This window comes from Dermacentor albipictus, chromosome 1 (assembly GCF_038994185.2).
Source record: "Dermacentor albipictus isolate Rhodes 1998 colony chromosome 1, USDA_Dalb.pri_finalv2, whole genome shotgun sequence".
NCBI classification, from domain to species: Eukaryota; Metazoa; Arthropoda; class Arachnida; order Ixodida; family Ixodidae; genus Dermacentor; species Dermacentor albipictus.
The window spans coordinates 374,385,880-374,411,364 of NC_091821.1; the positions used below are offsets into that span (position 1 = coordinate 374,385,880).

At 44.8% G+C, this 25,485-nt stretch overlaps 2 protein-coding genes across 14 annotated transcripts in view; both read left to right on the forward strand.

Moving 5' to 3' along the window:
* The window catches only part of baz (par-3 family cell polarity regulator), a 248,899-nt gene extending 246,860 nt beyond the window's left edge, over positions 1–2,039 (forward strand). For all 11 annotated transcript variants that reach the window (XM_070531901.1, XM_070531906.1, XM_070531902.1 and 8 more), the window contains one exon: positions 313–2,039. In XM_070531901.1, the coding sequence (XP_070388002.1) occupies positions 313–886 (574 nt within the window). In that variant the 3' untranslated portion in view covers positions 887–2,039. The remainder of the gene's footprint in view (positions 1–312) is intronic.
* A 2,104-nt stretch (positions 2,040–4,143) lies between these two features.
* On the forward strand, positions 4,144–19,395 carry LOC135901770 (pyridoxal phosphate phosphatase PHOSPHO2-like). 3 transcript variants are annotated; one of them, XM_065431622.2, is made up of 4 exons: positions 4,144–4,374; positions 8,047–8,186; positions 11,290–11,488; positions 18,051–19,395. In XM_065431622.2, the coding sequence occupies exons 2-4, from the start codon at positions 8,056–8,058 to the stop codon at positions 18,453–18,455; spliced, it is 735 nt and encodes a 244-aa protein (XP_065287694.1). In that variant the 5' UTR covers positions 4,144–4,374; positions 8,047–8,055; the 3' UTR covers positions 18,456–19,395. The 3 variants fall into 3 exon arrangements, with proteins under 3 accessions (XP_065287694.1, XP_065287693.1, XP_065287692.1); XM_065431621.2 differs by lacking the exon at positions 4,144–4,374 and adding an exon at positions 4,391–4,553; XM_065431620.2 differs by lacking the exon at positions 4,144–4,374 and adding an exon at positions 5,484–5,988.
* Positions 19,396–25,485: the final 6,090 nt, after the last annotated feature.

The window sequence follows — 25,485 nt, forward strand, 5'->3', positions numbered from 1 at the left end:
AGTGCAGGTGTTAAAAAACGGGGTGGTTGCTCTGCATAAGTCCGCACACATGCTTTCTGAGCAGCAAACTATAAATCTGGTGTGTTCTCTCAGTGTGCAACATACCCTCTGTGATATCTATTTTGTGACTTACTGTCAGACTGGCATACAACCGCTTTTATAAAGCCACCACACAGCGACACCAGCACTTTGCAGAGCAGTAACGACAGCTGACTACTTTGTTGACAGCATTCTATACATTTGTGGTTCATGCAGTTGCCAGTCTGCTGTGTTGCTTACAAATTCACATTGCCTTAATATTTTCTGACACAGGCCAGGAAGCCGGGTTGGACTTGTAGACCCCACCCAGTACAGCCACTATGTTAACTTTAACGAGATCCAGCTACACCTCCGGCAGTTCCAGCAGAAGCAGCAGCAGCAGCCGCAGCAGCAGCAGCAGCAGCAGCAGCAGGTCTCCTCACAGTCTCGAGATCCCACCTGCAGCAGTTCATCACAGCCAGCACCCCCACCACCAATGTCCAATCGGTCTCGCCCGGAACGCCCGTCATCAAACTACTTTGAGTACGAGACTGTCCAGGGTGTTCCTCCAAAGCCCCAAAAGGAAAGGAATGGCATGGGTCCAACAGAGTCCAATTCACTTCCACGGCACGCACACGTGGCTGGGCATCGCATGGTGTACGCCAAAACGGTCCCAATGCAACAGACAATGCTGCCCACCCATAGTGCTCTTGGCAGTGGCAGTGTAGGAGTGATGATCAAGACTGTTCCGCGGGCACACCTCCAAACGATGGCTGGCTACAGGCATTCTCCAAACCATTTGTCACAGGTCTACGGTATCACATCACGTCATGACATTGGTCAGCAGATGCCTGGCTCCAAAGTATGAATGAACCATTGCAGTGCTCTGCCTTGTTGCTTCTTAAAAATTTTTTTCATTATTGTGTTGTACGAACACTGAGATGCATGTGTGTATAGCGTTGACATTGATTTCCACCAGTACCTCAAAGATGGAACGTGTCTGTTTCATGCATGAAGCAGTGTAGGATGTGGTTGTTTGGACCAGGAGAGTCATCCGTCCAAGCTCGGTACTGCTGTTGCTTGCCTTATGGGCTTGCCCAAGATCATTTCTCTCTCCTTTCTTTTTTTTTCGCGTGCATTGCTATGTTGCAAGCTGCACTGAGTATGACATTAAAGAAAAGTGTGCCATTTTTATGCAAGGTAGTGACAATAAAATGCAGAACTGAAACGGAGCGCCACTACCCCTGCCATGTGTCCAATGCTGTTTTGTGTAGTGCAGACATGAGTGCAGCTGATTGTGTTTTTAGAATGCAATTTTGTATTGTTGTGGAAGCAATGCATAGTGTGTTATAAGGAAATTGTTGCGTTTACGCACCATGAAAGAAGCTCTTACTTTTTTTTTTACTAACAAACAGGAACAAAAGAATGTGCAGGTGCCTTGCTGACTCTGGGTTATTTGTAAGAATGTTTTCATCTTCGTAATTGTGTGGAGTTTGATGAGATCATGTAACTCATGACCTTACATTTGCTATGATGGGAGGAAACTTGCGTTGAGTTCTCATACATTGCTGGTGTTTGATTTGTTCACTGGCTTGTTTCATGTATTTACACATTCATTATTTTTCCCATCAAGAAAAATGTGCATTGTAAGTGCTCGCTAAATCGTCACCTTTTTCTTTCATGAAACCCTGTTTTTTTTTTCTTAGTCCATTGTACATATGTTTCTCTTTTTTCTTTATATAATGAGATTTTCTTTCTCTTTGTTTTTTTTTTCTTTTTAATTGAATGTGACAGTGTGGCTTATGACAGTGTAATCTTGCCTTAGCACATGTCTTCGCACCCTTTATACAAGGTTGTGCAGCAGGATCGTTCATTCCTGTTTTTCTTGTATCTTGTAAAATTTTTGTATGACAGTTTATATATAAATGAGAAAACATCTTTTTAGGACAAGCCTTTGTAAGTCTGATTCTACACTCATTTCTCCACTTGAACATACAGAATAAAGAGAAATGTACAGTTGATCTTTTCCTTTTTTTTTTCCAGTGGTAGCAATGCTGCCACACAGAATGGTCATCAACGAAATGGTCTGCCACTACTTCACGAAACCTTTCTTATCATAGCCACAATTTGGGGACTGTGCCTGCTTTGCTGATACGTAACAATTAACATGAAGTTTGGACATGCCAAGGCAAAGTGAGATGCTCCCGTGAACAACTCATTTTCTCAATCTGTCTTAAAAGGGATACTAAAGCGAAACAATAAATCAGTTTAGACTAATGAAGCATTGTTTGAGAACCCTGCAGGCAGTCATTTCAAGATAATAGTTTGATTATTAGATGAGAAAATGAAGGTCCAAGTATCAGTATTTGAATTTCGCGCTGATACCCCAGCGCCGGTACGTCAGCGTGACGTCAGGTATTCCAAAGTATGTTTTCGCATTTGGGCTGTGTTGGCTGAGTAAAGGCTCCCGAAACTTGTCATGTTTAATATTTGGTTCCTTTAGAACACAATGTAGTTAATCTGTACCGTTACATATAATTAGTAGGCGCTAGAAGACGCCATCAAAATCCAAGACGTCACGGCCACGAGGTGCGGGAACTCAAATGGGCGTCGCCACCCGTATTCCATTCCCATTCTTGCGCTTTTTCTGGCTTACCAAACGTCTTATTGTTTTAAGAGTGGTGTTGTTGGTGTTGTAGAAAGGTAATTTACTGATGCAGAAGAAATCATTTTTCACTTAGTGACCCTTTAACATGCGCCCGGTTGGCTTCTTACTGCAACACGATGCATTTGCATGACATGTCTGTTTTTTATACAGGTGCAGATGTTCATACATAGCTAGTTCAAGAAAACTAATAATAGCCGTCGTCAGGATACTTGTGCTTTGGCGATTAACTAAGAAGACATTGAACATGCATTCGGAGAGTAAGCAAGACGTGAGTAGACGATTCCCTGTGATACAAGCTGCTTTACATTTCAATGACCGCCCAGTTCAGTACCAACAAAAAGCTCTCCCGCGGTACAAGTGCGTGGTATTTGGGGTCATTGGCTAATCATATATATATATATATAGTTTTTTCTTTTCCCCTGCCGTTCTGTGTTTTTTGTACGATATGCAAAAAAGTGGGCATGAAACATTTTCCTTCTACTTTTATTCGTATACGTACGTATTCCGTACGTACACCCACCGGTTTCCTCTGGCTGCCGGCGGGGCGAAGTGTGTATTTTTGCGCGTGCGTTTCGATGATCCGGTCAGCGCTGTACGGTGGCCCGTTCTTTACGTGCACGTCCCGATCGAGATGGAAAACAAAAAAATGGCTGTGGCTTAGGTAAGGTTAAGCCCAGGATGCGAAGCATACTAGCCTTTATTTTAGTTGTTGAACCACTGTTTAGCCTGGTGAACTGCTGTTGCTTGGCTATATTTGGTTCGGCTAGACGAAGAAACAACTCATGCATTACTTCTTCGCCTTCAAGAGTGGAACGCGACAGCGTTCCCGTCGACCCGCCAAGGGGTGTAAGACAATGGGCTACAGGGCAGCGACTACGCGCCCCGCATTGGACGCGGTGAGCGTCGAGCAAAGCAGCGTTCGGCGCGGCAACGAAATGTGCGCCTGAGCAAGAGACGCACGCCTTAGAAACAGCGCGTTTCTAAGGCAACACCGCATTCACTAGAGGCGCTTTTGTACCGCTTTGAAGCGTTGTACTCGTGGCTCAGTGGTAGCGTCTCCGTCCCACACTCCGGAGACCCTGGTTCGATTCCCACCCAGCCCGTCTTGCAAGAGTTGAGCCTAAGCCACTTCTCCTCTGTCGTGACGTCACGGTGTCACGTGATTTCATGGTCACCGCCGCGCCTGAGGAGCTGGGTTGAGCCCTCGTAATATGCTTCGCATAAAATATACAAATAATTGGAGACGTGCACACATGCATATGTCGTGAGACAAAAAACATGGGAACGACAAAGGCATGCGTCGTAGCTCACGGCGCAACGTCTCGTCTTGCTTGTCAGCCGAGACTGCGCGCGCGAACACGATCGTTATTCGTTCGCACGCGCGCAGCTGCAGCGAGACCTGGCGCGGTACAAACGCACGTACGTACATACGTACGTCAGAGCCCAGCAGCGGCGATTAGTCGGGCGCGCGAGTGCCGGGGCGCCAGTCGGTCTCGCTGGGCAGCCGCAAATAGAGTATACAAACAACTATCGTAGTGCGACGCGCCACTCCGCTATGAGCAAATGTAACCTTGAGCTGTGTATTCCGCATTGTGTCAACAACGAGGCGCGTCGACCGACAAGTTGACGCAGTACTTCCGACTCAGTTTTATTCTTCGCGCCCCAAGCAGGTGATCTTCCGAGTGGCGGTGAGTTAAAAAGCAGTAATCGGAATAGCGGTGTAGCCCAGTTCCGACGCTCAGCTGCAGACCTGCAGAGTCGATCGAGGCGCGCTTTTCTTCTTTTTCGAAGTATGAATCATAATTCGTCAGTCTGAGGATATATAATGAACGAAGCACCCAAGAACGTGTTCACGCGGAAACTCTCGGTGAGTAATATGCATGGCGGGGAAGGATGGTACTACGGTATGCCCCTATGAAGGATGAAAAGAAAGGCACCCTCTTTTGTGTCTGAGAAAAACAGATTGGTCGTCTGCTTCTGCACTTGATTTGCTGCGCACCGGCGCCGAAAGCGAGCGCTCACCTTGAAAAAAGCAGGTCTATGCTCAATCGGCCTACGCCAGAGTGTGTTTCTTGCCGCGTGAATGCTGACGCTTCTTGAAAGTTTGCTTAAACGAGTCATTAGTCGCATAATCTCGGTTTTATGTCTCTCGTGTGTCTACAGCACACATGAGCAATCGTTAGCAGACGACAAAAAGGTAAAATAAAAAGGGGATTTTTAAAATTCTGTTCTTGTTGAAACCGACTTTATTAGTTCCTTTTAAGAACTCCTGCGATCTTTCTTTACGTTAAGCGGGAAACTATTTTTCAATGCTTGTGTACTTCCTTTTTTCTTGTTTTTTACGAGTGTAGATGGCGTGAGGTGCTTTGCAGCAGACGGAAACCGAGTTACATCATGCTTCTTACTCTAATGTTAGACACTTCGGCCTCTGTGTCCGACATCTGTAATTTATTGTTAAATACGTGATGTGAATCAGTGCAACTTGAAGGCGTGTGGCCGTAAGCGTTGGGCATAAATCGAGGCGCATCCGACCAAATCCGTAGCAAAAAAAGACGAAAGCCTTACATGTTTTTGGTCACCCTTTCTTTGCAAGACATGTATGCTTTAACTGAATTCATATTATTGTAATAGCTGCGCTACGGGTAATACCGCTTTTACGACATTTACCCAGAGAGTTTCGTACAATTATTGTAGGAAACCGTGTAGGAAACCCTATGCATTTACCCATAGAGCTATGCATTTACCCACTACATTTACAGGCTGCGCCCTCTGCTGTGCTCTCAGTCTTGCTTGTTTGACAGGCTCGCCGCAGAAGGCTGGTAAGGCTAGGCCTGGCTGGACCGACAAATCACCTCGCTCCTCCTCTTCGCCTCCGGATCAGCTGTTGTCAGGCGCTGTTCCGTTGTTTACGGCTCGATGCAAAAGCTGACTTTGCCCAATGCAAACGTTGCCGGCCGATAGGCCAGCACAAAAATTGGTCGTGTAATCTCTATGGAAAGTTGAAATTGACTTCCCAGTTTCATTTGCGCCTGCCGTGCAAGCGAGAAACTCTCCTCGACGGCGTTAAATTGGGGCGGTCCGCCTGTGGGCCCCGACGAGCCGTGCCATTGTCGTCATTGTCATCCCCAAGATTGCTGCCTTCAGAGAGCGGCTGCGCCGGTCGTAAACGGTAATCCCTCTGCGGACGCACAGCACAAGCATTGGAGATGGAAGATGGAAGCCCGCGACGTACCGTGGGCACCGACATATGCCTGACACAGCGGCAACGAAAATTGGAAGAGGCGGCGAAAACACTCTCCTGTGTGCGTTTACTTTTCGCTTCTGTATTTTGGCAGGTAGCGTGAAGCTGCCAGCGTGTGGAGTCAGGTTTCGCAGCCGTAAAGGATATATAACGGTCCAATGCGGCCGGCGTTCAGCACGGCACTGTCAAAGAACCGACCGGCGCCTGTAACTGTTTTGGTCCGTCATTTTCCAGTTGTCAGAATGCAATATTGCCGCAGTCACGATACCGGTGGTAGCCATGCAGTTCGTCTGCTGGATGTTTTAAGCACATTTTTATTGTTGAACATACATTGACAAACGGCGTGTTCTAGACGTGTCTGTACGCTTTCACGTACATAGTCGGGTCGTTCATATTCTTGAAGTAGGGCGCCCTGCTTTCAGCTTCGTGGTGTTCCTTTAGCAATCAGAAGGTGTCTTGTAAATAGCACTGAAAGGCGAAGTTTTCGCGATTTGCGGAGTTCAAGGCTAAAATTGTTTCGCCGGCCACTAGTTGATTCCGGCTTTTGTTGATGCAATTCGTGAATGCTATTAGCTTATTAGACCTTGTGAAAGTACAGGTAACGTGAAAAGTGCACCGAGGGAAAAATAAATTGCAGTGTTCTGGTGCTGGCAAATTTTTCAGCACAGTGTTATGTCTTTGCACGGGACAGCTTGTTAAACTTGGCATTGTTTTTGTTATCTTCCAGCGCAGTGTTGGCAATGTAACATGAACTGAATAGTCTTGCAATCGTATTTCATTTTAGCGATAACTACAGTGGGAGATATGTTTCCGACTCTTCCTTCCACCCTAAAAAAGGAAAGGAGGAAAACGTGCACATAGGCAGCCGTGTTGTATTTCTGTCTGCTAGTACGCTTTGCATTAGCTTTGGGCGACTTGCAGTGTAAGCTTTTCTGCACCAAGTTAACACACTCTGCAAGAAACAGAAGTGAACACACAAACTGAAGCCAAGTCTGTGAATTGCCACTGAGTTGTACAGATCAGCTGTGCTTTCAGCACTTAGCACTATTGCTGTGGTGTCTTGGTGGCGATGGCATGCTGCTTCTATACATAAGGTCACTGGTTCAATTCCTAGCGGCAGTGGTCACATGCCGATGAAGACAAAATCTAAAAGCACTTGTGTGGCGAGCATTGGGTGTCATTACGGGACCTTAGGTGGCATAATCTAGCCTTCCCCAACGTCTCTTGCATCTTCTGTGCTATTTTTCAAGCCCTGTTAATCTCTCCAGCCTTTTTTTAACAAACACTTGGCTTCTTGTAATGGTCTTATATATGATGCTTATGACAGCAAGGACCAGTTTAGTTTTAGTCAGTTGGCACAGCAGTCATAAAGATTGTCTGCTGTTTAATCAATATTTGTCTCTTACTCATGGTGTCACTAAATTGAAGGACACATCCTACTCGAAGTGTCTGTTGAGCTTCTTTACTATGTGCAAATGTTGGACAGTGTGGCTGGAAGAGCCTAAAATTGGGGCACTTGAGAGTTCCTGCTAAAGTAACCTGTAGGCAACTATTAATCATGAGAATTCATAGTGTCGTTGCCTTGCAAGCCTAAAGGTGAAGCTGGTAGTACTCTGTGGAACCTTGTTTCTTTTTTTTTTTCAATGATCGTTGTAGCACTTAGCAGTGTCAGCTGAGCTGCAAATAAAATTAAGTATGTGTTAAACTATGTAAGCTACTAGTTAGTGATGCTTGCTTGTTTGCATTAATTCAGGCTAGTGAATGTACTTGCTTTGAAAACTTGCCACTTGTAAAAGCACATAGGAGCAGCTTGCATTGCATTGTGTTGGGTCTTGACTGAAGGTATGAGGAAAGCTCTACATTAACCTTAAATGAACAAGAACTTCTGCCTGTAGTTTGCATTGCTTGGTGTAGTTATCTTTCAGTGCAAAAAAGAAACAGCAGGACTGTGCTTTCTGTGTAAAGAGCTTAAAGCAACCACTGTGGCTCAGGCACGTTCCGAGATTCAGCCATCACTGAAGGCCAAATTAACCGCTGTTAAAAAGGTTTCCCTGAAGTATTACTGTGCAGAAAAATGGTACTGCTGAAATTACTGCAGATGTGGGGACTGTCTTTGCAGGCCAAAGTCATGAGGAAGCATCTCATTGTCTTTGACTTTGATCACACAATCATCGATGCCAACAGCGATGTGTACATCCAGAAGCTAGCCCCGAATGGAGAGCTACCTCCAGAAATCAAGGAGCGCTACACTCCAAATGGGTAAAAACATTGTTTTGAACTGCTGTTTGGAGGATCTAGATTGCTTGAGCTATGGTTTTCTTCTGTGTTCTCTATTAAAACTTCACTTTGGTTCTCAAAAGCAGGGGTCTCAAAACTTGGCGGCTACTGCTGCATGCCTAATGTGCAATTTCGTGCAGGCTGCACTGCTACCTTTTGGGGGCAACAGAAGTCTTGGATTAAAGCTTAGGCAGCATAAAAGGAAGAGGTGATGAAAACATGGTAGCTATTCGAACCCAGCACACGTGCATTGCTGGCCATGTGATCTTGGGCCCAATCTCTGAAGGAATATTCCTTGCAGACAAAAAATGGAAAATGTCAAAATTAGTCTGCTTTGTTGGTGTTAACCAGTGAAGAGATTATTCTGCCTTCGCGATATAGAAAATCAACTGTGCTAACACAGACACCAGTAGAATGAAAGGAACAACATGCTCATTCTACTTGTGTTCGTGTTTGCACGCCTGTCTTTCTATACCGTGAATTCCCCACTGAATTCCTCAATTTTCAGTAGTTCTAGTACTCCTCATTGTCACTCGGTGTCGTATGCTTGTAATGAGAAAGCTAGTCTTAAAATAAAAGTGGCTGGAATTGGGAGGTTTGCAAGTATGATTGATAACTTGGTTGACACAGAATGGGTAAAATTTGTGATCTCTAGAGAAGCCCTTCTCCTGTAGTGAATTTGATCCCCGCATGGTCCTCACGTGAAGCTATAATCGTTGAGGCCGTGAGACAAAATGACCAGTAGAAAACAAATTAGCCCTCATTTTTCAGCTGTTCAAAGTGATGCCATCATTTCATTGGCAAATCGTGAAATTTATTTAACTGAAGCATCGCACAGTAATTCGCTGCAGTTGCTTAGTGGCTATGATGTTGGGCTGCTAAGCATGAGGTCACGGGATCAAATCCTGGCCATAGCGGCCGCATCTTGACGGGGGCAAAATACAAAAACACCCATGTACTTATATTTAGGTGTACGTTAAAGAACCCCAGGTGGTTCAAATTCCCGGAAACCTCCACTAAGGCGTGCCTCATAATCAGATCGTGGTTTTGGCACATAAAGACCCCATAATTAAAACATCACAGAGTGGCAAAGGTGTGTGCAGTTAGTGGGGAGCTGGCTAACTTCTGCAAGAGGTGACTGTGTGCTCCACGGTTCAACAAAAGCATTATTGGCACATTCAGCGGTCAAGCAACAAGGGAACTGTACAACAGGTTTTGTATCCCATGGAGGTTGATAGGCATGCCATGCAATGCATCCATTCCCATGAAGTATCATCTGAAATGACACGTTCCACTTGCTCAGTACATTTGGGCCTTGTCATAACACAGTCACAACCAACAGGAAAATACTTTCTTTCGCTATTTTGATGCGGAAGTATAAAAGAGCTAATTGAACAAAAAAGTTAGTGTCCGCCATCTACAGCATCCTAAATTCCCATTGGCTGCTATGCCACGTCATGAGCTACGCCTCAATGGCTGTGACGCCATCGCACGAGCGTGCGTTGACGGGACAAAGTGGGCGAAATGGAATTCCAGCACACCAGGTGTTGCGTGAAGGGAGAGGACATCGCCGCGAGGCTACGTCACCTTCACTCTCAGAAGCCTGTGTTATCGATGTGTTCCTTGTCTGCACAAGCTCTAGCCTGCATTCTAACTGCGCCTTGATAAGGCCAAATCAAACTGCACCAAGCATCTCGATGCACTCGCTTGCCCACATGGAGTTCATAACACGGAAGGACTCCTCAGCAGTGTTCAGTTGGATAATGCTTTTGCAGTCGCAACTAATAAGTGCTTAGGTGTCCTTGGGTTTCCTTTTGTAAGAATATATTTGTTATATGCTTATATTAGCAAGAAATGTCTTGGAATTACTTGGTTATATCTAATGCCTTGTTATATCCAAGTTCACTATATTGAGATTCAACTGTAGCAATGTCTTAATATGTGGTGCCTAAAAACCCACGATTCCTTTTCCTCTGTAATGCATTTTTGTACAGGCCTTCTGCTACTCCTCTGCAGTAAACTTCTAAGTCCAGCATTCATCCTGTGTTTTTCTTTGTTCTCCCTTTGAGTGCTGGTTAATCACAATGTCAGGTTTGGAATGTGTATGTCAGTGTTGACCAGCGGTATGCACTTCATGCACCTAGTAAGCAGACGGTATTAATACACATTTCAGATTTTCTTTTTATAGCTATTTAAAGAACTTAAAGCTGATTGCATACATATATTTATTCTCAGTATGACTGGTCTTATGTTTTAGTCCAGGCATATGAGACTTCTTTGATGGACATAAATCCTTGTAGTGCAACTCCCGATATCATCCTTCTTTATGGTGGCTCACACCTGCGCTGTTTGGTGGAAAACAAAGCCATGTCAATTCAGCAGCACAATACTGCACGACTTACTTTTGTGCTTCCAATGTCAAGTGAGCTGCAATCATCTTGTCCAGGCAGGGGAAATAGTAAAGGGTGGTCCATAGGATTGCCAGAAAATAATGGGATAATGTACTATGCAAATTCAACCAGATATGTTTTGTTTACCATCAGTTTGAGAAGCTTAGCACCTTTTTAGCACGTCAATTCTCAAGTTTGGCCACCACATACATTGCTGAAGGAGCTTCGAGCATTGTTCTTGCATCCATGAAAAAACGTTGATTATATATTGTTCGCATCCATGAAATAATGTTGACTATTTATTACATTATGTTTAGTGCTTTATTTTCACTTGCATTCAAGCACAGCAAAATTTGGCACTTTTGTAGATGATAAAGTAAGAGTTATCAGTGATTTCCATTGTTTACACCCTGCAGTGATGCACCAGTCTTGTGTTGTTGAAGTATAGTATGCTTCTTGCCGAAAATGAGTTCCACCATTAGTTGTATTGCAGTTATTGTGGAGGTGGATGAATGCTTGACTGTGGCAAACCTCTTTTAGAATGGTTGCTCTAAAATGTGTGCGACATGCGTCAGGAGCTGCATTTTGCATTTAGTGACATGCTTACTAATCCAACAGCATACAGTGGTTCTGCTTCTTACATATTCAGAATAACAATTTCTTCTTACGGCTTCCACCATTTTTTCCTTCTGCAGATGGACTCCATTCATGCGTGCTGTGTTCCACTTCCTGTACGACAGCCATGTGCAGCCAGACGATATTTTAGATTGCCTTCTTGAGATCAAGTTTGTGGATGGCATCATTGATCTGCTCAAGCAACTGCACAAGGCCGGTGGCTTTGAGGTGGTCATTATATCAGACTCAAACTCTGTCTTCATCGAGCACATCATGCAGGTGGGCCTATAGCGAAATACATTTGCCTTTATTCTCTTTCTTGCATGAACTGGCACAGACTGCTTTCTCTGCAGTCACCAAGGTACTTTAGCTCATTGTGTTAGTAACCTATTCTATGCAGAGTTGAGGTGTTTAAACAGAGCAGAGCATATGCAACTTTCTATTGTAACGGCTCAGGCTAGTTGGTAATCAATTTTAATCACGCTTTATTATTAACACGTGCAATTATAAAAGGTAAAGATTCTCCCCCACCTATAGCTATAAAGCTACAAAAAGAACTTGTGGGGGTTTTTCAGTAAGAAAGCTTTGCAGCTGAAAACAAATCTGAAATTCATGGCTTTATGTTACACTTTGGTGGATTACAATATTTTCACTTCATGAAACTTCCCGCACTTCATGGATTTCTGCAGAACTGACTTGCCATATTCAGTGTTCCCTGCACTTTTCAGTTAATTCAGCTTTGCCCTCCAATCTGCTAGCCTCCTGGTTAGTTCGAATAGTAGAGTGACCACCCTAGAAAGGCGCCAGCCCCATGTTCGATCCCCTGTCAAGGATGAATTTGTCTTCTGCTGCATAGCTTTCTTTATGAGTGGGTTTCCTTGCAGCTTCATTCCACACTTGGGTGGGTGACTGTATTTGCTTTACTTGGTATCGCTGGGTATGCAGCTGCATTTCTGCAGAACTGAGTTGCCATGTTTGTGTGCTTACTCCTTTCTGCTTTGTTGGTTCAGTTATGCAGAGTTGTTCTCATGCAGCCATCATGCTTGTTTAACTGGGTATCGAAAATATTGTGCCAGACAAAATGTAGCAGGCTTGTTTCAAAGGACCACTGGCAGTAAAATTTGTTTTTGATTTTATGCTTTAAAGGGTTCCAGCACCACCTTTCTTTGAAACCTCAAGAATGCCTTGGAATGAGTATAGTGCCTTCCGGGAATGTTACCAAAATAATTTTTCAAATAGACCTAGTATGAGCATAGATACTAAGAGTGCAATATTTACCTTTCTCATTCTCCCTCAACGTCCACTGTTCTGAAGGAGCAGGGCGACGCCGGTGACAAGGTATTGTCGATGGAAGTACACCACCTATGGTGTTAGATAACTTGGTTTCAGTGTTGTTTCTTCTTTTAGCGGAAATTTACGAGCACTCATAATAACACATATTTCACTGTGCTGCAGTATGACTAGATAGTTGCGCGCAACAGCTTTTTCTCGTACGAAGTGGCATGAGTAGGACATTTTCTTCCACTTATCTCTATGGCAACACACAATTTCCAAGGCTGGAACTAAATGTTGGCTTAATGTTCACCCGTGCGAGTTGCTGAATGCCGCACTCCAGACTCGCATTGAAAGGATTCCTAATGTAACAAGCGATGACCATAAGAGCGACACCTTGAAGGTGTGCAACTCGGGAACCAGACAACCTGATGCAATCAGATGTCGTCAGGTGCCCGGGCTGGCTCGAATCATCACACCTGAGTCACATCACCCACAGATACCAATCAGCATGCGGTTGTCAATAGTGAGAGGGCTCATCATGGCACTCCGCTGCAGCAGTGCTATCTACGCTGTGCATCAACTGTAGTGCATAATGTTTGGTGCTTCCCCTGTGTGCGACAAGGCTGGAGTACACACGCCGCTTGTGCTCCCATCTGGTTGTGCTGCATGCATGGTGTGGACCAGCTTTGTCCTGCAGGGATAGTAGCCAAATACAGATTGCACCTTTTGATGCAATATTAGTAGCTCAATACGAAGCAATGTATGCCAAGGCATCTAGCCAGGAGGGGCCGGGAGTGAGTATGCGCTGGTGCTTGTCTTTTGTACATGCTAACCATCATTCCTTGTGAGCCGCAGCTGGCATAGGGGGCATGTGGTCTTGGATTAAGTTGCTTGTGGTTTGAGGGTGGTTGATTGTTCTAGACAGATCAAAAGTAGTGAGACCTCAGGGCTATGAAAACGATAAGAAGAAATTTGAAATGCAGATTTTTGCTTACTTAAGCCTGTTAAATTAACTACTTCATTTCATATATGCAGTAAATGTAGGGGGAAGTGCTCTGGTCAAAACACCCTTCTTGATTGACACAGCAAGCGTTGATGAAGATGAAAACATGTGCAATGGCCATCGCAAAGTGAACCAAGCAAATTCAACTGCTCTTTCCCGGTGTCCATTCAGTTGGCGGCAGTTTATCATGTAAAGTGCTTATTTTTGGCCAACAATGATGCTACGGAACAGCCGCCACAGTGTGGCTGCACTGAGGATGACGAAGACGATGTATGTGCCGGTTTTGATATAGCGTCGCCATTTTGGCCTCCGTGAGCTTACCTGTAAATATATTGTAAATAGTATTCGGCTTCAGCTTCACATAACATTAATTTGGTGGAGGTGCGGGGTAATCAGGATAATAGCACGCCGGAGAAGTCCAGCGGCAGTGGCGAGCGACATGTCCAATGTGTCGGCAGTTAAAACAAATCGGCTTGTCGTCCACGGTTCGCCATTCGGAGGGGTTGCGCTGTCCATAAGAGGAGTCAGAATAGCGCGGTGGGGACGTGCGTGGAGACAAAGGTTCTGAGCGTATGGAACAAATTGATTGCACGCCGACGTTGGACAACTCTTGACGGACGACGGCCTGGATCAAGGAGTTTGTCACCGGAGAGTGATCAGGTAACAAGAATGATGGGGCCGCCGGTTGTGCTGCTTTGACCTCACGACGAATCATACGGGTCAAGTTGTCACATCGCAACGGCTGGTGGAAGAGGTTGTCACAGGATGACGTAGCAGCTGTGTTGGGAAGTCACGTGACGTGCTGGTATACCCGGCGGCTTTTAGCATGCTCGAGACGGCGGCACTCCTTGAGGATGGTATCGATGCTGGTGACGTTCATAAACAACAGTAAATTGAAGGCGTCGTCAGCAATGCCTTTGAGGACGTGATTAACCTTATCGTCCTCAGTCATGTTCGGGTCAGCCTTGGTACAAAGGGCCAACACGCCGAGAATGTACGACACGTAGGACTTGGTCGACGTCTTTACACGTGTGGCAAGGGCTTTCTTCGCGTTGACGTGTCGACCAAACGGATTGCCAAAAAGGCCGCGTAGGTTGTCTTTGAAGAGATCCCAGCTCGAGATCTCCTCTTCGCGATTCTGGAGCCACGCCAATGGAGTTCCATCGAGGTAGAAAAGTACGTTGGCAAGCATAATAGTCGGATCCCACCTGTGACTGGTGCTGACATGTTCGTAAGCGGAGCCAGTCGTCAACATCAGGACTGCCAACTCCGTTGAAAACACCAGGATCCTGAGGTGGGGAAACGGCGACGTAGGTTGGGGCTGCAGGCGGAGACGGTTGCATAGATGAAGTGCCGCCAGCAGGAGCCGAAGTTGCATTGGCGACGTAAGTCGGGGCTGTGAAGCTCCATGACGGGTACGGGGAACGTCCACCTCCACCAAATTTGTACATTTGCATGGTGCTGTAATAAATCTAACTCTCAATATTCTGATTCTCAATATTATTGGCTCAAAGAACAAATGTGTAAGCCAGGCAAGACACCTCGTCGAGACTGTTGGTGTAAGCTGTCAATCTGCAAGACTAAATGCCCTGGCATCACGGTTCCCAATCATGCCAATGATTTAGTACTGGGCACAGCTTTTGAGAACAGATGCACTTTTATCATAAGATTATTCTGTTAGTTACTTGTTTCATGTCAGAAATTGTAGCCAATTTCTGTGCCTCCATGAGTGGCAATAGACACGAATACCTCAGTTGTGGTGATGGACCAGCAAACAATCGACTTGCTGTCAGTGCCAGCTCTGTCGCTCATCTCGTGCAAACTGTATGAGTTGGTTGTTTGTATGCTGTCGTTCCAATGCTGCATTCCATCGTAGCTTTGGAAATTGGTCAGGTGCAGTAGTTGGTAAAAGTCGGATGCTGGATCATGCCACATGCCTCTTCAGATGTGAGCAGATGACCAGCCCAACATCGATGTGAGTAAGCAGCATCCTGTCGTGCTCTGTGCAAGTATCCCTATCCAGGACATTGACAATATTTGTGGAGCTGGCAAAGCGTCGCAGAGAGCCAAGCAGCTACTAAACATGTTATATTGATGATGTCGAGAGGTGGTGCAGTTTGAGATGAGCCACGCATGCTGACTTTAACACCAAATTAAAATATGTTCACGCTATGTTTTCCATTAATACTTGGTCAGAGGAACCTGTGTATACCGGGGAATCAAACAACATACACATCTTGAGTTTGAAATTTTGTGTCATTGGTCCTTTAAAGGGGCCCTCAAACACTTTTCAAGCCACTGGTTTTTGGTTGCGGGTTGTGCAGATTTATCATTGGAGAGATGAATGGCAGCGATAGGTGTATGCAGTACAAAGTTATTCAGCCAAGAAAGTTCAAAAGACACGAAAAAAAATGCATGCCTTAAATCGGATCGTCATTCCCCATTTCTTTCACCCACTGATGTAACTTTTCGCTGCCATTGGTAAGAGCCTGAAGCACCTACGGAGCAGAAGTTTGCACTCTGTGGTTGCCTACATGTTCTGTGTTTACGGATTCCGGTTGCTTCACTGTTCTGATGACGCTGGTCGAGCAACCTGGGGCTGCGTGACGTCTTTTCTTCAGTTGCTCATAGTTCAATGCAGCACTGCAAGCAATAAAAATGGTGCGAAAACAATTATGCACTGAGCTGAGAAATCTGCACCACGTGGGCAAAATGCAAAATGAGGCAGCAAGGCGACAAGGCTGCGCACGAGTGTACAAAAGTGAGAAACTTTTGTGCTCAGAGGCCAGAGGTATGCCACTATACCAAGGGCGAAAGAACAGCCAGCGCCCCTACCTAGTTTCGTGGCTGCAGTGATTTCTTTTATAGCTGTATCTATTCGGATCAATATAAAGATTACAGCAAACAAAAATATAATCTATTCATATTGGATTACGTCTCATTCAATGGTCATCTGCATAATTTTGTCTTTTCTTCTCCAACTACGTGAGGCTGCAGCCGGCGTACTGCATGCATGCTCATTCAAACGTTGCATGCCTGAGTTGGTAACTTGCCTTGTACTGAGTGTGCTACAACAGTACTCAACAATGCATATTGTCTCCTAGACTGCACTTGCCTGCACGTTCTAGCTGTACATGCCTTGTGCCTGCCACGTCTCACAGGTGGCCAGACACCTTGGTAGACATCAGTTTGTATTGAGCTATTGATAGTGCTTCAAAATGCACAATCTGGATTTGGCTACTACCCGTCAGTCAAGCTGGTGAAGGACAAAGCCAGTCCGCACTGCAAAGCACGGTCAGACTGGAGCACATGAGCATGCACTCCAGCCCTGCTGTGCGCATCGAAAATATTCCGCGTTTCCCTATACTACACATGACAGTTGCACGCAGCGTAGATACGATGGTCACCATGAGGTGGTGCAGCGGGCCCTCTCGCTGGTGGAATGCTCTGACAACCACATGCTCTGATTGGTCTCTCTGGGTGGCAGGTGTGTGGCGATGCAGGGCAGCTGAAGCCACTGATCTCTCCTATAGTGAGCAAAACACAGTAGAGATCAGTGACTGGAGCGCCCGCCTTGTGCCGAGGAAGCGCCGCACATGCCTGAATCGGAAGTAGCATTGTGAAGAAAGACAAAAGAAAGTGCCCAACTTTTGCACTGGGCCGTGCCTCCTTGCCATCTTTCTTGTGTAGCTTCCAGTGTGTTAGTAGAGATGAAATGAGAGGGGAAGCTGTGCATCGATGTGATAACTACCTTTAACTCCACTTAAACTTAAAGGAGTAGACAAAATTTTATGGCAGGAGATTTATAAGGCGACATCATTTAATAGTGGTGAGGCTGTTCTATAGTTATTTAGGAAAGTGTTTCAGCACTCTTTTAAGGCAACAGTTCACGCACATTTTAGAAAGGCTAATTGGAAAACTAAAATTAAAGGAACCCTAAGCACTTCTTACGAGTTGTGAATGCAAAAGCATTAATGTCCTATTGAACGGCACTGAGCAGTCAGAGTTTTGTACTGTGAGCAATGTACCATAACGGTATGTGCTGCCCGAGCCAGTAAGCAGCGCTTCATGCCACCGACATGGTGATGCCCTCTCCCCTCACGGAACACCTAACGCACTACTGCCACAGCAGGTGTTCCCTCTCGCCCGCTATGCTCTGCCGAGGAGCACTCGTGCCGAGAGCGAGAGCAACGTGGCATCATGTAGATGCCCTCTCCCCTCACGCAACACCTGGCGCACTACTGTGGCAGCAGGTGTTCCCGTTCAATCGCTCTGCTCCATCAAGGCACAGCTCGTGACCCAGCATCGCAGCCAATGGCAATGCTAATTTAGGTTCCCTTTCTTTGCTGTAGATGAAACATGCTGGCTTTTTTGCTCAATAGGCCACTTGATGCTTTTGCATCGAAAGCGGCTGTAAAGGTTGTGCCTCACATGATGGCAACTCAAGAGCCACCACAGGACTGCTTCTCAGGGCCTGTGCAGTTCGTTGGTTTACTATAGTCAGATTCTATAACATGCTTCTCTTCTGCACCCACAATCCATTGCTCCTCCTCCTTCTCACAGGCCTCTGGAGTGCGGCCCCTGGTGCACGAAATCTTCACCAACTACGCAGTTTTTGATGCCAACGGCTGTCTTCAAATCAGCGAGTACCACATGCAGAACTGGTGCAAACTTAGTTCGGTGAACCTCTGCAAGGGCTCAATCATGGAGGAGTACCTGGAGCGACGGCGAAAGCAGGGCGTAAACTTTGACACGGTCTCATATGTTGGCGATGGCAACAATGACCTCTGCCCATGCCTACGGCTACGGCCCTGCGACCTCATTTTCCCCCGTGCTGACTACCCACTTGCCAAGCAACTTGCCAAGGACCCCGAACAGGCCAAGGCCAAGGTGCACCCTTGGAGGACAGGATTGGACATTGCAAATGTTCTTCTCAAAAACTGTGTCGTCAACAATGTGACTGAGTAGTATGAAGCAGCAAGGAAGTACCATTGCGCCGTCCTCTTCCCCTATGCACTTACCTGTGTGTGTGCTTTGAAACATTAATCCTTTTCTATCAGCTGTCATTCCTGTTCCCGGATTTTTACTGTGCCTGTTTGGAGTCGCTGCTTTGGCCAAGCAGTGTTAGGGAGGTTAGTTACGCAAAAGGGAGGAAGTACCAAAGATAACTTCCTTCGTGCACATAAATGCCGAGGCATGTTACATGCATCACAGGTCACGAGAGATTCGTAGTTGGGGCACAGCTTTACATAGCAGCGAGCAAAAGGTGGGCCCACTTGTGGGCAGTAACTACATTTTAGCTCATGCTAAACAGCCATGATTAGGGAGACATTTTCACTGTTCTTGCAACGAAATCTTAAGTTAAAGTCTGTCTGACATTGTGTGCATTAACAAGCTTACTTCAGTAATTCTTTGTAAAAATGTACATTGCCCTGAAAATTTTTGGTCAATCAACTACTTATGCCACTAATAGTGTGGCTGGCAGACTGTTTTGCCCACTTCAGAACAAAAGCAGCACATTGCATGTGTCAAAATTTTTGCACATTAAATTACTATGTGACGCACATTAGTTTGATAAAAGCCATCAAACATGATGCCATCAAACAGGCTGTGAGCATGTCTTATTTTGTAGTAAACCTAATTAAGCTGCAGTCAGATATTTGTAAACCTTTGCGCAGCCATGTTCATTTATTTGAAGGAGTCTTAAGTCCTTTAGAGACAAGGTAGTAGCATAGTGCTTTACCTCGACAAAATCATTGTCCACTGCATTACTCTCTTGGTGTTCGCTGCAGTGCGCAATGGCCACCTTGATTTCGTGATTTTTCTTGCGTGCTGTATCCAACATGTTCAATGGCTATGTCAGTCTGCATAAATTTGAACCTATGCAAGGGTTCAAAATTGCACTTAACAGTTCGCGTTATTTATCACCATCAACATGCCCATGGCAACTAGTTTGAGCATCTGTGTCATGGCGTCATATCTCTCCTCAAAATGATCGCACAGAATGTGCGAGTAATGCTGTTTAGTGTTTTGATCAAGTGCGTGTTACGTCTAAACAGTCTCTATTGGAAATGCCATTTTCAGTTTTAGGGGGATGAGCAGTCTCATCGTGAATTCCAGTTGTTTCAGAGGAGCTACCATAGTACTCAAGTAAGCGGTGCAGTCACTTGGATTTTGCTAATCTAACATTCTCATTGAAGCTCCACACTGGGCTTGAGTGGAATTTGTTACCTGTAACCGACATAAATGACTGCGACTTGCAATACCATCCCTGCAGTGCGGTCAGAGAGAGCTATTTCAGTCAGGTTGGCGTGAGAGGGTTGCATAAGGCTACAGGCATTCAAAGTGGTAGGTGAGCCTTAAATAAATAAACAGAGTATTTTCCACCACGGACAAATAAAGGTGCTCCAGATTGACCAGTGAAATTCTGTGTTGGCGGGTGCAAGGAAGTACAGCGCTTGTTCTAACTTCTAAATTCGAAATGTTGGTAGGACCTTCTTTCTTGCTGCTCAAATCTTAGCTGAGGGCTCAGTGCAAATTGGAGAATTTCGTGCAAGGAATGCTACTCAAGGGAGAGAGGCCCAAGAACCATTGGCGCTCTTGCTCGCACTGTGTTTTTGGTGGCCCCTTCCTGCTCGGTACCTGTGGTTTGGATGACACTTTGAATGCAAGTGCTTGTGTGTGTGAGTGTAAGAATCCTGGGCTGTTTCTACTCCCAGTGGTGAAGAAGGATGCCTTACAGGCACTTGTTTGCTAACAGTGTTTTCTTTTTTTAAAGATTTGTGCGTTTATCTTTCAGATCTGGGACAATCCCTGTGACTGGTCAAGTAGCCTGCCCCCTCATTTTAGGAGTGGTGCACTAACAAAATAGCTAAACCCTTTAAGTGTGTCACATTGTATGTCATGAACTCATTCTGTTTGTGAGAAGCAAAATTGAAAGGGGAAGGGGGGCTTTTTAGTTGAGCTTGAACAAAATGGCCTTTTACAAGTTTGCTTCCAAAGATCTACACTTTTTTTTCCTAACCTATGCACATTTGTGAAAATGCAGCTCACATGTCAGCGTTTTTGCAATGTTAAAGGCATGTAGTGAGTATGTGTAAGAAGCGTGTATTTTGGGATGGTGCACATTTGTGCATTTTGTTGCCAACAGTGGCAGGTCTGGTTTGAACTGTATGTGGTTTGGATGTGACAACTTGCTGCAGCTGATCATTGCAGAAGCATGTAAGAAAAGGCAAGGCAGGAGGCAATGAGGATACATCATTCTGTATAATGCCTATTCGCTTCCAACAGATTCCTGCAATCAAAGATATAGCTGCACCGGTCGTGTCACTGCCAGATGCACATGATTGGAAAAACGTTTGTAGGCTTGATTGTGCATTGGTTCAGCAAAAATGTACGCCAAAGAAGAGCTTGTTGATGATCTCTTTATCTAGTTTAGCCTGAACAATCTACCTCCTTCTGCAACCAGTTGTTGCAGAGGGAGAGAGAATAATGCTAGGTCATGTGAATTACCATAGTTGTGAGTTTATGGTTGGCAAATCCAACACAAGTTTGTCAAAGGAGCTTGTCACGGCAGGGTTGGCATATAGTATTGCTTAGGCTTGTCTTTCGAGCAGCTATCTTTTTATACAAGTTTTAGAAGCTTATGTATGAAATCGAGTTGGTGGTGTTAACACTTATTGTATGTGCATATTGCTTGACGTATGCACCCTGCCTATTCATGTCTGTTCAGAATGCAAGTGAGAAAATAAAAACATTCCTTTACAAAGTTTGCTTTTGAATGCTGCTATCCAGCTCAGTGAAAGAAAAAAAAACAAAAAACAAGGGAATTAATATGAGCCGCAATTTCGCAATGACACGCATCGCTGATAAAACACTAAAATTGTTCTAGCCAGTGCTCTAGCTTAATATGAAACCTGTGTTATAAGAAAGGTGCAGTAGCCGCTGAACACGAATTTGTGTATATGTGCATTTGTTAAAATGTGCGTCTGATGCCACTGTCAGGGCCATGACACCACGCATTTATGTATGAATTGTAGAGAAGATTGAGCAAGCCGCACAATATTGCGCTAGTGGAACTACAGAGTGCTATCCGTAGGCGCCGACTACAGGGGGGGCTTCGGGGCCTGAGCCCCCTCCGGAGTTTTTTTTCTGAGGAGGGGCTGAGACCCCCCTCCCCACACACACACTTAAAGTGCCGTTACCAGAGCTTTGTCACCCACATCATTTCAGGTTTCTTCAGACTTCCCTCGACCTTTTCACTTGAAATTTTACTGGGGCTAATAACTTACAGCATTAGTGTTGGTGCGGACGTCCACGGCATTAAATTCATACTTTCGCTTTATTTCTGCAAATCCTGACAACAGGAGGACACGTGCATAAGGAGCACTAGCGGCAGCTGCCTCATCCGTATTTTCTCACTTCAACATGCTTTTAAATTTCCACTGTAAACACCATGTTCATACACAATATATTTAAATATGCACACAGGACAAATTTCATTACATTTTTGAAAGAGAAGGAGGTAGCCAATTAACAATTATTTCTAAAGGTATGGATAGCCTATGCCTAGAGAATGAATATGTTGCTGTATGTTCACCACACTTCAGATTGCTTTGCGTGCTTTTTTGACCATGAAAAACTATAGACGTCAGTGACCCCTTCGGCAGAGACAATGCACGTGAACATTTTGTGTCTCGCTATTGCTTCTCTTTCCAGTAAGCAATGGTCACGACTCATTACAAAAAATTCTAATTTACAACATTTATAAGGTATGGAAACATCGTCGGTTGCATGTGAAGGTCGTAAATATATATAAGGTGTCCTAATTAACTATCCTGCACCAGGCTTTTTAAAAAGAGCAATGCTTTACTCGAAGAAAACCTAGTGCATATTGTTTACAGTACAGTGGAGTAGCTGCCAGTAACTTTTTCGTTATTGAGATTTAATTTGGTCATCATATTTAATTATCTAACTGGAGACATACTATCATAATTATCAATGTGTCACTGAGCATTTGAGTGCACAGCCAAGGGACATCTAACTGCGGTATTTTCAGTGATGTACTAGCTGCGTACTCATTTTTTTCCGACCGATAAACCCCACAAAATATGGAGAATACCATGTGATTGCGCTCCCACCCGGATCGTAAAGCAGTGCCCTCAAACAGGCTCCAACTGAATTATCCAGAACGAAATAAAGGAAATGAAAACATCATGATCAAGCCAGTGCTTCATCTGCCGTGTCTCAGCCGAAGTAACACGTCACGTTTTGGTGTTGGAAACAAGCTGCGATAGCTGTTTCCTTAGCGGAGTTAAAGTGCATGGATGTTCTTCTTTCTTTTTCCCCACAATACCTACCACCACAAAAGCGAATTGACAATGTCAGTGCAAAGGTTTAAAGGTGCGTTTTGTTTCGTCCCAGTCGCCATGTGTTTCTCTAATGAGCAGAAGATAAACATGAGCCTCGCCTTGGGATCTGCAAATGGCAACAAGAGCAAGGCCGCAGATATATATATCAGTCATGTAAGTGTGGCAATAGACAAAATGCATTGACTATCATCAGAAATCATGAAAACCTGAGACAAACGAGCAGCTTCAAGAAACAGCGGCAGAGGACTCCAGTTTTGAGTCCTAGCCTACACACGGGTGTTCTAGCATTTATGGCCTCAAACCCTCATGCTAGCGTGCGGAATGTGGCCGCCCAGGTACCAATTTCAAAGTCATCAGTTTTGAGGATCCTAAATGACGGCGTTTCACCAGTACCACCTTAAGTAGCACCAATGCTTGGCAGATATGGACCTGTAGAATTGTCTAGATTTCTCTAATTAGGTCCTCACAAAAGCTGATGAGTCACCGGACTTTTTGAGCAACATCATATGCACAGAAGCTAATTGTTGCAGAAACACCTAGGTAAATTTGCATAATGCACATTATTGGAGGGACACCAATCTACACTTGGTAAAGCACAATCGGCACCAGTACCAATGGTTGCTGAATGTGTGGTTTGGAATTTACGCCGGTGCTATAATGGGTTCCATCTTCTTCGATCACATGCTGACTGGACAGCGTCACATGGACGAAACCCTTGGAGGAATGGTGGATGAGTTTCTCAGCAAAGTCCCACTGTCCCGTCTTCCACTTCTGTGGTATCAGTAAGATGGGGCACCCGCACACAGCTGCAGCCGAGCACAAAACTGGCTGGATGTGACTTTTCATACGCAATAGATCGGAAGGCACTGGCTTGTAAATTGGCCCGCTAGGTCATCTGACCTCTCTCCACTTTATTTCTTTCGTTGGCGTTATGTGAAAGATTGTGCTTACATGATCGAGATGAACATCAGATTAAGGCAAGGATAACGATTGCCTGCTGTATAATTCCAGTGTCGGTCACCAAGAAAGCCACTGAAAATGTGATAAAACGGACACAGTACTGCATAGCTGCAAAAAAGGAGACCTATTCGAACATGTCCTCTAGGCTGGTATTCAAGCGGAGCTTATGAATTCATAGATAATATGGGCACACTGCAATCTGATGTCCCCCCCCCCTCCCACATCTGATTGCCATTTCGGCTCATTTAGAAGTGGTATACTCGCTTTCTTGAACGCATCGGTTTTGCCTTTTCTATGCACATTGGTTGCTTCCCGGTCTGTTTATTCCGCTTTTATTTTTTTACATGAACCTGTTCTTGCAGCACGTATACACTTTCATGAAAAATCAAACGGTCACTTTAATTTGGCTTTGGTGCAAAGCAAGTTTGTGTCACGAAATATAGATTCACGCACAATTTTTTGATGTGGTGTGAGCAAAGCCAGGATTTTGAAAGATGCTGTGCCTAACACATTTCTTTTCACATTTCGTGCGTGGTCAGAGCGGTGCTTCGGCCACGTTATCAAGGGGCTTTTGTTATCGATGTGATCAATCGACCTTGAGAGACGGATAATAAGTGTGACATAGAAATGAAAGGAAGGAATAGCTGCGAAACCTGCTGTTGCTGCTCCTTCCATACCATTATCAAAGTGATGCACGGTCTCTTGGGGTTTGTGACAGGCAATGCAGTTGCTTTCAATCAGTTTATTTGAGGACACTGCTTTATGATGGGGGTGGGAGCGCACTCGCGTGATATTTTTCATACTTCGCGAGATTTCTTTGCCAGTCAAAAAAAATTGTACGTAATTAGTACGTCACTGGAAATACTGCAGTTAGATGTCATTTTGGGGTGCCTACAAATGCCTCATTTTCAAAGCTTCAATGAGGCATTTGTAGGCACCCCAAAATGACATCTAACGGCAGAATTTTCAGTGACGTACTAATTGCGTACAATTGAGTTACAAAATTGTGTACAAAATGAGTTAGATAATCCATTGCAATTACCAAATTAAATCTCAGTGACGAAAGAATTGCTGGTGGCTACTAAACTGTACTGGAAACAATATGCACTAGGTTTTCTTTGCATAACACAACTACTCCTTTTTTAAGTCTTGGTGCATGATAGTTGGGGAACACTGTAATTCACTCAGTAACCGAAATGCGGCCAAGCCGGACTCACTCGAAATAAGAATCAACAGCAGTAGATCATGCGCAGCAGCGCTTCACAGAAAACGAAAAAGGAGAGAGAAAGGTTGCGGTTTTGCCAAAAAGGCAAAGCAGTATTAGTGATGGCGAAGTCTAAGACAATTACACAAAGGAAGGTTATACCACCTAGAGGACTCGGGCTGTGAAGTTAAACTGTCTCCTACTATGAGGTCTTGTATATACTCGTATAACGCTGTCACTTAAGCGCTCAAATTATATATATATATATATATATATATATATATATATATATAGCACTTGCATATAGAGCTTATATATAGTAGAACTTCTATAAAGCTGGTGGAGCCCCAGCCCCCCTCCTCGGAAAAATGAAAACTCCGCCTATGATGCTATCGGTCAGCCGACTGTCTGATCAACAGGATGACGCAGCATAAGCAGTGTGCAAGTGACCGCTTTTCGCCTC

Excerpts from the sequence above, each read along its gene's own strand:
- LOC135901770 (XM_065431620.2), top strand. The coding sequence starts at position 5,893 with ATGGAAGATGGAAGCCCGCGACGTACCGTGGGCACCGACATATGCCTG. Across the intron at positions 5,989-8,046 it reads CGGCGAAAACACTCTCCTGT|GCCAAAGTCATGAGGAAGCA; the intron begins GTGCGTTTACTT and ends CTGTCTTTGCAG. Across the intron at positions 11,489-18,050 it reads TCATCGAGCACATCATGCAG|GCCTCTGGAGTGCGGCCCCT; the intron begins GTGGGCCTATAG and ends TCCTTCTCACAG.